The 11,848-nt window shown below is 36.6% G+C and overlaps 1 protein-coding gene across 1 annotated transcript; it reads left to right on the top strand.

Annotated features, from left to right (window-relative positions):
* Nucleotides 1–245: 245 nt before the first annotated feature.
* LOC133179403 (uncharacterized) lies at nt 246–8,608 on the top strand. The gene is made up of 2 exons (XM_061314172.1): nt 246–313; nt 7,801–8,608. Exons 1-2 carry the CDS (start codon nt 302–304, stop codon nt 8,245–8,247), a joined length of 459 nt encoding a protein of 152 aa, XP_061170156.1. The 5' UTR covers nt 246–301; the 3' UTR covers nt 8,248–8,608.
* Nucleotides 8,609–11,848: the final 3,240 nt, after the last annotated feature.

The following is an 11,848-nucleotide window of genomic DNA, read 5'->3' as shown; positions in this document are numbered from 1 at the left end:
AATATTTTATATGAGTAAGCAAAAGGACAAGGAACCTTGAGAACCTTTCATTGGAAAAAAAAAAAGAGTTGAAATACTCGGAGAACATATGGGTTAATTTTACCAAATTGGGAGTTCTGTAACCTCACTTAAATACAAGCCTGGAAAAACTGGATGCTCTAGTGCCATATAATTTGAAATTTAAGGAAAATATTAACTTTTGGCCTGGGACATATACTGATAAATTTTTATTTTTATCTAGATGGAACCTAGACGATCTGGGAGGATTCGACGACGCCCTGCCTGGCACAGCGACTACGTGATGGACTTCCCGGTAAGTATATTAGTTTTATAGTTTTATTTTTTCTATAATTTTACAGAAAGATTTAGTTAGTCGTGGTTATTTTCAACTTTCATTTTTTTTAGCTTACCTGAGCTGAAAGCTCAAGTGAGCTTTTCTGATCACAGTTTGTCTGTAGTCCGTCTGTCTGTCCGTCCGTCTGTAAACTTTTCACATTTTCGACTTCATCTCCAGAACCACTGGGCCAATTTCAACCAAACTTGCCACAAAGCATCCTTGGGTAAAGGGGGTTAAAGTTTGTTCAAATGAAGGGCCATGCCCTCTTCAAAGGGGAGATAATTAAGAATTTGTGAAAATTTGGTGTCATCTTTTAAAGATCTTCTTTTCAAGAACCATTGGGCCAGAAAAGTTGAAACTTATGTGAAACCTTCATTACATAGTGTAGATTCAAGTTTGTTCAAATCATGACCCCCAGGGGTAGGGTGGGCCACAATGGGGAATCAAAGTTTTACATAGGAATATATAGCAAAAATCTTAAAAAATCTTCTCAAGAACAACAGAGCCACAATTAGTCATATTGATATGGAATCATCTTCAGGTAGTGTAGATTCAAGTTTGTTCAAATCATGACCCCCAGGGTTAGGGTGGGGCCAGAATGGAGGATCAAAGTTTTACACAGGAATATATAGGAAAAATCTTTAAAATTCTTCTTCTTAATAACAACAAAGCCACAATTATTCATATTGATATGGGATCATCCTCAGGTAGTGTAGATTCAAGTTTGTTCAATTCATGACTCCCCGGGATAGGGTGGGGCCAGAATGGAGGATCAAAGTTTTACATAGGAATATATAGGAAAAATCTTGAAAAATCTTCTTCTCAATAACAACAAAGCCACAATTAGTCATATTGATATGGAATCATCCTCAGGTAGTGTAAATTCAAGTTTGTTCAAATCATGACCCCTGTGGTTAGGGTGGGACTACAATGTCTGATCAAAGTTTTACATAGAAATATATAGGAAAAATCTTTAAAATACTTCTTCTCAAGAACAACAAAACCACAATTAGTCATATTGATATGGAATCATCCTCAGGTAGTGTAGATTCAAGTTTGTTCAAATCATGACTTCCCGGGGTAAGGTGGGCCAGAATGAGGGATCAAAGTTTTACATAGGAATATATAGGAAAAATCTTTAAAAATCTTCTTCTCAATAACAACAAAGCCACAATTAGTCATATTGATATGGAATCATCCTCAGGTAGTGTAGATTCAAGTTTGTTCAAATCATGACCCCCAGGGGTAGGGTGGGGCCAGAATGGGGGATCAAAGTTTTACATAGGAATATATAGGAAAAATCTTTAAAATTCTTCTCAATAACAACAAAGCCACAATTAGTCATATTGATATGGAATCATCCTCAGGTAGTGTAAATTCAAGTCTGTTCAAATCATGACCCCCGGGGTTAGGGTGGGGCCACAATGGGTCATCAAAGTTTTACATAGAAATATATAGGAAAAATCTTTAAAATACTTCTTCTCAAGAACAACAAAACCACAATTAGTCATATTGATATGGAATCATCCTCAGGTAGTGTAGATTCAAGTTTGTTCAAATCATGACCCCCGGGGGTAGGGTGGGGCCACAATGGGTGATCAAAGTTTTACATAGGAATACATAGGTTCAATCTTTAAAAATCTTCTATTCAAGAACAGCAAAGCCATGATTGGTCATATTTAAATGGAAGCATCCTCAGATAATGTAGATTCAAATTTGTTCAATTCCTGACACCCCCCCCCCCCCCCCCAACCACTTTTATATTTAAACTTTTCAACCTTTCAAGATTGAAATGATTTCTGCTTTTTCCTAGCCATAGTGCTCAGGTGAGCGATGTGCCCCCTGGGCCTCTTGTTAAATAGTCATTTTAATAAGTGACATGTCAAAATCGGAGGGTATCATACATTTTTAAATATTCATTTTAAAAAGTGACATGTCAATGTCATATATTAGAAAAAGTATAATTTTCAGATTAACTTTTAATGAAAGATTGAATGAAATAGACGAAATAGTTATTTTGATCAAATGTCATGCAGTGGGTCACGTGGGAATCAAGGTTCTGTCAACCGCTTGTTTTGAAAGGTTTGAGTACATATTATCTTTGACAGTTGCTTCAATATGAGGGGTGATCAAAAAGTTTGCGAACTAATTGAATTACTTAAAAGAAATAAAATGAGGTTTCAGTGTTTATTATTTTTTAAAGTAGTCCTCTCCAATTTTGATGCACATCTGCCATTGTTCTGCCCAAGCACAAATCACGTAATCCAGGCAGTCACGTGACATGCTTTGTAGCGGTCTGTTCACAGAAGCTAAGAAATTTTTCAGAGTCTTATATTTCTGACCATGCAAGTAATTTCTTGTAACAAGAACAGACCATCTGTCAGAAATAGTCAAATCTCGGCAATAGGATGGGTGGATAAGGATATCCCTTCCCAGAATTAGCATGGTGACCATCAGAACCCAAGTCCTCTGTCTCGGGAGCATCGTTTATCCAATGAGGAAAAAGTATGGGGGCCTTCTTTTTTTTCATATCTCATAAGTTTAAAGTCTAAAGTAAATAATATTTTAGGGATTTCATATTTATATTATTGCTCAGATATTCAACTATTTTTCTTACTGTAACTTGGCGATCTTTCAAAACAAATTGCTCAACTAAAGACACATCTCTTTTTACTGACTTGCATTCGCTGGGCAACAGAACAAACATCATTTTTAACCATCTCCCTGCCTTCACTAAAACATTCAATCCAATTAATGAGTGAACCTCTGGTAAGTCTTTTGTCTTCATAAACCTTGTACAAATTATCATGTTCTACTGCAAAGGAATTTCAGAGATATATGTTAAACTTTACAGCTGTTCATTCTCGAGTACGACTGAGTCAACCATTTTTTGTCACAAGTGACCTATAGCTACAGACTGACGTCATTTTTACATTGTGACGTCACAAACATGGAGCAAAACATTTTTTAACATCTGCTATTTATGGAACATGTGTATGACTATATGTGTGCCAAATTTAATTCTGATCTGAATTGTGGTTTTTTAAATATAGAGATAGTTCGCAAACTTTTTGATCACCCTTCGTCCACGTTGAAATACATTTTAAAGATTTTTTTAAACTCAATTTTAAGACAATCCACCTACATATATATTAATTGGAATTGCATTAAAAAAATATTATACAACTTTTCTTTTTATCATGTTTCACGTGCACTTCTGTGAATTAATTTATTTTAGCTGATCCATTGAATGTCTCACTGTATTTTTGCCATAACTTTGCCAGAGCTAGTTCAAAATCCTCAAATCTTGTAATTTGCTGAATACCGAAAAATAAAAGATTCTGAAAAGTTTATGAGGGATGTGATATAAGTCCTATAAGTTTTACTGTGGTGACACTAATATGATATTTGATAACTGAGAGAAGACTACAGATTTGTATGCTTGATTTGCATTAATGTTAGAAACTGCGAGCTGTTATTACTAGAAATGCACCCCCTGCCCCATATATCTAAGAGAAAGTTCAATTTAAAATAGTTCATTGATACATTAACAGTACCAGTTTTGTGTTTTGTATACATAAGTTTTTCAAATAACTTTTTTTTCCTAACAAATTAAGGTCATAGAAAAAAAAAATCCATCCTTAATTAAAAATAAAATTTTTATTGCATTTTAAGCTCACCTCAACGAAGTTGAGATTAGCTTATGCTATACCCCCGGCATCGGTGTTGGCGTCAGCATTAGCATCCTGGTTAAAGTTTTAAAAGCAAGTCCATTCCCAAGTAACTATAAGCTCTACCTGGACCAAACTTGCATGGATGATGCTTCTAGGGATGGACACTACCACACTTGCTTCGGATGCTTGATCTGACCTACATTTTCCAGTTGAGTGACCAGGTTAAAGTTTTTGGAGCAGGTCCATTCCCAAGTAACTATAAGCCCTACCTTGACCAAACTTACATGGATGATGCTTCTAGGGATGGACACTACCACACTTGCTTCAGATGCTGGATCTGACCTACATTTTCCAGTTGAGTGACCAGGTTAAAGTTTTAAAAGCAAGTCCATACCCAAGTAACTATAAGCTCTACCTGGACCAAACTTGCATGGATGATGTTTCTAGGGATGGACACTACCACACTTGCTTCGGATGCTTGATCTGACCTACATTTTCCAGTTGAGTGACCAGGTTCAAGTTTTTGGAGCAGGTCCATTCCCAAGTAACTATAAGCCCTACCTTGACCAAACTTGCATGGATGATGCTTCTAGGGATGGACACTACCACACTTGCTTCGGATGCTGGATCTGACCTACATTTTCCAGTTGAGTAACCAGGTTAAAGTTTTTGGAGCAGGTCCATTCCCAAGTAACTATAAGCCCTACCTTGACCAAACTTGCATGGATGATGCATCTATGGATGGACACTACCACACTTGCTTCAGGTGCTAGACCTGACCTAGATTTTCCAGATGAGTGACCAGGTTAATGTTTTTGGAGCAGGTCCATACCCAAGTAACTATTAGCCCTACCTGGACCAAACTTGCATGGATGATGCATCTAGGGATGGACACTATCACACTTGCTTCAGATGCTGGATCTGACCTAGATTTTCCAGATGAGTGACCAGGTCAAAGTTTTTTGGAGCAGGTCCATTCCCAAGTAACTATAAGCCCTACCGTGACCAAACTTGCATGGATGATGCATCTATGGATGGACACTACCACACTTGCTACAGATGCTGGGTCTGACCTAGATTTTCCAGGTGAGTGACCAGGTTAAAGTTTTTGGAGCAGATCCATTCCCGAGTAAATATTAGCCCTAACTTGAACAAACTTGCATGGATGATGCATCTAGGGATGGACACTACCACACTTGCTTTGGCTGCTGGATCTGACTTAGATTTTTCAGATGAGTGATTAGGTTAAGGTATTTGGAGTAGGTCCATTCCCAAGTAACTTTAAGCTCTACCTGGACCAAACTTGCAATGATGATGCATCAAGGGATGGACACTACCACACTTGCTTCAATGCTTGATCTGACCTAGATTTTCCAGATGAGTGACCAGGTTAAATGTTTTGGAGCAGATCCATTCCCAAGAAACTATAAGCCCTACCTTGACCAAACTTGCATGGATGATGCATCTTGGGATGTACACTACCCAACCTGCTGGTTCGACCTAGATCTTCCACATGAGTGAATTTTTGCCATATTTTAACCAAATTAGCATGGATGATGTAGCTAGGGACGGTCACTTTCAGATTTGCTTTGGATTCTGAATCTGACCTGCATTTTCCAGATGAGTGTCCAGGATACTTTTTTTGGAGTAACTATATAACATTATGGCCTGTTATGATTAAACTTGCATAGATGGTGCATCTGAGGATGAAAACTTCCAGACTTATTTTGGATGTTGGAACTGACCAAAATTTTCTTGATTAGTAAACAGGATAAACGTTTTTTGAACAGGTCTGTTTCCTAGTAACTATAAGTTGTACTTAAACCAAACTTGCATGGATATTGATCTTGGGATGTACACAAACTAAAAAAAGAATATGATGTGAAATTTGTCTTACTTAAAGATAACATTCGTCGAGGTGAGCTTCGTAATCTTTGATTACCTATGTTTTCATTTCATTTTTATTTTTCTGACCGACTGCTTAAACTTCAAGCTTTTATTCTTATTTTTATTTCGACCACCCGACTCAAATTTTTGAGAAAAAAATTCCGTAAATCAGAAAATAAAAAAATTTTGGCCTCATATTCATATGGAAGCATCCTCAGGTAGTGTAGAGTCAAGTTTGTTCATATCATGACCCCCCCCCCCCCCCCCCCCCCCCCCCCGAAAGGGTGGCAGACATCTTTAAAATTCCGTTTACAAGAACAGCAAAGCCATGATTAGTTAAATGAATATAGAAGCATCCTCAAAAAGTTTAGTTTCAATTTCATTCAAAACATGGCACCTGGGGGTAGGGTATACCTAGAACAGCTGATCAAAGCTTTACATATGAATAGAAATCTGCTGACGAAGAACAGCAGGGCCATATTGACTCAGGTGAGCATCGTGGCCCATGGGCCTCTTGTATAATTTTTCTGGCATTTGTGTTTAAAATGATTTTGATGCATATTTTGGACACTTTAATGCCTATGATCATTAGACTTTGTCAGTTGATGCATCGTAGGTCCTCAAAGTACTTTAACTGAAAAGTAGGTCACTATGGCCTACTATTTTGAATTTTATGGCTAGTCTTGTTGAAAACATTTAAGGGTCATCATTGCAAATACTTAAAACTTTAGAATCATCAAACCTTGTAAATTGATTCATCTAAGGAACTTAAAACATATTTATCAAAAAGTAGGTCACAGTGACCTACTTCTTGAATTTTGCAGGCATTCCTTTTCAAATTGTTTTAAAGGCATATTTTGGACACTATCAGTCCTATGATCATCAAACTTTGTCAGTCGATGCATCTTGGGTCCTCAGAGAGTTTAAACTAAAAAGTAGATCACCGTGACCTACTTTTAAAATTTTATGGCTATATTTAAGGTTACCATGATCTACTTTTGAAATTTTATTGCTACATTTAAATATTTTCTGGTTCTAATTGGCTTAGAATCATTAATTATTGTCAGGTGATGCATCCTGGGTCCTCAGAGAATGTCAACTAGAAAGAAGGTTACTGTGACCTACTTTGGAAATTTCATGGCTATATTTAAATATTTCAGGTACTTTTTGGCTTAGAATCATCAAATTTTGTCAATAGATGCATCTTAGGTCTTCGGAAAACCACAAGTAAAAAGTAGGTCACCAAGACCTACTTTTGAAATTTTAAAGTCTATATTTAAATATCTCAGGTACTTATCGGATTAGAATCATCAAACTTAGTCAATTAATGCATCTTGGGTCCTCGGAGAATGTCAACCAAAAAGTAGGTCACCATAACCTACTTTTTGAAATTTTATGGTTATATTTAAATACCTCAGGTCCTAATTGGCTAAGAATCATCAAACTTTGTCAGTTGATGAATCTTGGTTCTTCAGAGAAGGTCAACTAAAAAGGTCACTGTGACCTACTTTTGAAATTTTATGGCTATGTTCAAATATTTCAGGTCCTAATTCACTAAGAATCATCAAATGAAATCTCATAATCTCATGGCTATATCTGAATAATTAAGATAATAAGGGGCTTTGATTCATCACACTTTGTCAGTTGATTCATCCTGGGTTCTCGGAGTGTTTGAACCAAAATGTAGGTCATGATTTACTTTTGGAATTTCAAGGCTTTATCTAAATATACAGGATATTTAAAGGCTTTAAAAAGAAGTGATAGGTTGTACAGTTTATCACAAGAGCGATTCAAGGCCCTTGGGCCTCTTGTTTTCTTAATGAATGCTATGGAACTGGAGGTTCTGTATAGTTTGAGATTTAATATTCTGACCCGTTTCTGACACTTTTTTTTTCCTTCTAGGTGCGGAAGTCCATCAGGCAGCAGAGGGTGGGGGCTGGAGATGCTCTCCAACAGCCTGAGGAGATGGCACTGCCACCTCTCCAGCCTGTGCTTGATCTTCCTGAGGAGGAGCTAGAACAAACTGAAGAGATGGCACTGCCATCTACTCAGTCTGTGATAGCTAATCCTTTGGAAGACCTTGAACAGCCTGAGGAGATTGCAGTGCCAGCTCCCAAGCCTGTGTTTGATCTTCCTGAGATGAAGCTTGAACAAACTGAAGGGATGGCAGTGCTATCCACTCAGTCTGTGATAGCTCCTTCTCAGAGAGATCATGCTCTTGCACATGCTTGGGAGATGGCATTGCCATCTTCTCAGTCTCTTGGAGGTCATCCTTCCTGGCTTCCATCTCGATGCTCGCCTTCCCTGGAAGTGATTCCCCAGGATAAGCCACCACCAGTGGGAAAGTAGGAGATGGGAGGCATCATGATGATGGTGAGTGGTGTCCCTTTTCCCTCTTTTCCTTCTTTCTAACATGTCTGTTCATTATTAACCTGTCTTGCTTCTTTCCCATTCTCCTCCGTCACTTCTAACATTCTTTTTTATTAACCATTTCCTCTCTGCTCATTAACATGTGTTTATTATTAACCATTTCCTTTCTGCTTACTAACATGTTCTACCTTTTTAACATATTCACCCGTCTTCCTTCTCTGTAACTTATGAACCCTGTGTCTAAATATTTTTTCACACACCGGTATTTAGACGTAGGGTTCATGAGTTTAACATTTCATACTTCCTATTAACAGGTCTCTCATTTTCAGTTAACCCCCCCCCCTCCATTATTAAGCATTTCCTATCTGCTTACTAACATGTTCTACCTTTTTAACATATTTTTCATTCACCCGTCTTCCTTCTCTGTAACTTATGAACCCTGTGTCTAAATATTTTTTCACACACCGGTATTTAGACGTAGGGTTCATGAGTTTAACATTTCATACTTCCCATTAACAGGTCTCTCATTTTCAGTTAAACCCCCCCCCCCCTCCATTATTAACCATTTCCTCTCTGCTTACTAACATGTTCTACCTTTTTAACATATTTTTCATTCACCCGTCTTCCTTCTCTGTAACTTATGAACCCTGTGTCTAAATATTTTTTCACACACCGGTATTTAGACGTAGAGTTCATGAGTTTAACATTTCATACTTCCTATTAACAGGTCTCTCATTTTCAGTTAACCCCCCCCCCCTCCATTATTAACCATTTCCTATCTGCTTACTAACATGTTCTACCTTTTTAACATATTTTTCATTCACCCGTCTTCCTTCTCTGTAACTTATGAACCCTGTGTCTAAATATTTTTTCACACACCGGTATTTAGACGTAGGGTTCATGAGTTTAACATTTCATACTTCCTATTAACAGGTCTCTCATTTTCAGTTAACCCCCCCTCCATTATTAACCATTTCCTCTCTGCTTATTAACATGTTCTACCTTTTTAACATATTTTTCATTCACCCGTCTTCCTTCTCTGTAACTTATGAACCCTGTGTCTAAATATTTTTTCACACACCGGTATTTAGACGTAGGGTTAATGAGTTTAACATTTCATACTCCCTATTAACAGGTCTCTCATTTTCAGTTAACCCCCCCCCCTCCATTATTAAGCATTTCCTATCTGCTTACTAACATGTTCTACCTTTTTAACATATTTTTCATTCACCCGTCTTCCTTCTCTGTAACTTATGAACCCTGTGTCTAAATATTTTTTCACACACCAGTATTTAGACGTAGGGTTCATGAGTTTAACATTTCATACTTCCTATTAACAGGTCTCTCATTTTCAGTTAACCCCCCCCCCCTCCATTATTAAGCATTTCCTCTTTGCTTACTAACATGTTCTACCTTTTTAACATATTTTTCATTCACCCGTCTTCCTTCTCTGTAACTTATGAACCCTGTGTCTAAATATTTTTTCACACACCGGTATTTAGACGTAGGGTTCATGAGTTTAACATTTCATACTCCCTATTAACAGGTCTCTCATTTTCAGTTAAACTCCCCCCCCCCCCTCCATTATTAACCATTTCCTCTCTGCTTACTAACATGTTCTACCTTTTTAACATATTTTTCATTCACCCGTCTTCCTTCTCTGTAACTTATGAACCCTGTGTCTAAATATTTTTTCACACACCGGTATTTAGACGTAGGGATCATGAATTTAACATTTCATACTTCCTTATTAACAGGTCTATTCCTATTTTCCTCCCTCCCTTATAGCATGTTTTTGTCAGTATTTACCTGCCTTGCTTATTTCCGATTTCCCTCCCTCTCTTCTGACATGTTTTTCCTGATTATTAACCTCTCTTGTTTATTTCCCATTTCCTTTTTTCCCTTGTAACATGTTTTTCCTCATTATCAACCTCTCTTGTTTTTCCCATTTCCCTCCCTCCCTTATAACATATTTTTCCTCATTATTAACATGTCTTGCTTATTTCCCATTTTCCTCTTTCCCTTATAGCACGTTTTCCTCATTATCAACCTCTCTTGTTTATTTCCCATTTTCCTCTTTCCCTTATAGCACGTTTTCCTCATTATTTACCTGTCTTGTTTATTTCCTATTTTCCTCCTTCCCTTATAACATGTTTTTCCTCATTATTAACCTCTCTTGTTTATTTCCCATTTTCCTTCCTCCCTTATAAAATGTTTTTCCTCATTATTTACCTGTCTTGTTTATTTCCCATTTTCCTCCCTCCCTTATAACATGTTGTTCCTCAACAGTAATCTGCCTTGCTTATTTCCTATTGTCCTCCCTCCCCTTTAAAATGTTTTTCTCATAATTATTTCCCATTTTCCTTTATCCTCTTTAACATGTCTTTATTGTTAATGGTTTTTCTCTCCCCCCCCCCCCCCCCCTCACCTGTTCATTGATGTCCATGATGCATTTGATATTTTGGTTCTGATTTTTTAGGGAGTTTTGTATTGTTTTTGTTTGTCTGTCAAAGCAGTTACCTTTTGCATATTTTGCTTATTTTCTGTTATGACTTTTTTATAAATTCTAAATTCTTTTTTATCATTTGGCTTGGTAGTAAATTAATACTTTGGTTTTTTTTATATATCTGGTTTCAATATTAAGTTTGCTACATTTTGCAAATGTTAGAATTTTGGCTTAATTTAGTAATTCTTTGATACAAATGATGATGCACTGTTGATAAAACATTGTTTATTCATTATTGAAATTTTCAGTATTCAAATTTTAACATGTTTATTTGCTCTATATTTTCAAAGTTTATTGTTTGAAAGTCTTATCTGCACACAAAACTCCATCTACCATAAGATATGCCTCGCCTCAGTGCCTCAGTCCAAAGTAGAGTCTGAAGTAAGTGGTTTCTTGTTGTCTGGTCATTGTCAGTATTTATGCATGAGTGGTGGTGGGTTTCTTTGAGCTCACCTCAACAAAGTTTTGGAGCATTTACATGTGTTAAATATGTGACTTATGCTATACTTGTGACATCCACATCAGCGTATAGAATTAAAGTTTTGGAGTGGAGCGTTTTTATGTGTTAAGTATGTGACTAATGTAATACTTGCGACATCGACATTAGCATATCGCGTATAAGTTTTGGTGTGGAACATTTATACATGTTTTCTACGTAGTGTGATCATTGGGAGTTGCATGGATGATCTATGCAATTTGTTCCATTTCATTTTTACGTGACTGCATTACTTAACTATAACTTTTGTTGAGGTGAGCTATGTAATCTTTGATTACTTATGTTTTTTCATATGCAAAAAAAAAAAAACAAAAAAAACAAAAAAAAAAAAAAACAAAAAACAAAAAAAACCAAAAAAAAAAAAAAAACAACCAAAAAAAAAAAAAAAAAAAACAACAACAAAAATCAAAGGTGTGTATGAATAATTCCTGTTTTTGCAAATGTGATCCAAGAAGAAGCAAGGTATTGCAGTATCATTGTCTTAAACCCTGAAAATGATGTGTCCCAGGTGCAAGAAAAGGTGTTAAGTCAACTTAAAGGATCTTATAAAAAGAGACAGGTTAGATTCAGGAGATATT

Source organism: Saccostrea echinata, unplaced genomic scaffold (assembly GCF_033153115.1).
Source record: "Saccostrea echinata isolate AGI-Se365-2 ecotype Australia unplaced genomic scaffold, CSIRO_AGI_Sech_v1 ptg000001l, whole genome shotgun sequence".
Lineage (NCBI taxonomy): Eukaryota > Metazoa > Mollusca > Bivalvia > Ostreida > Ostreidae > Saccostrea > Saccostrea echinata.
This window is presented reverse-complemented; position numbering and strand designations above follow the sequence as displayed.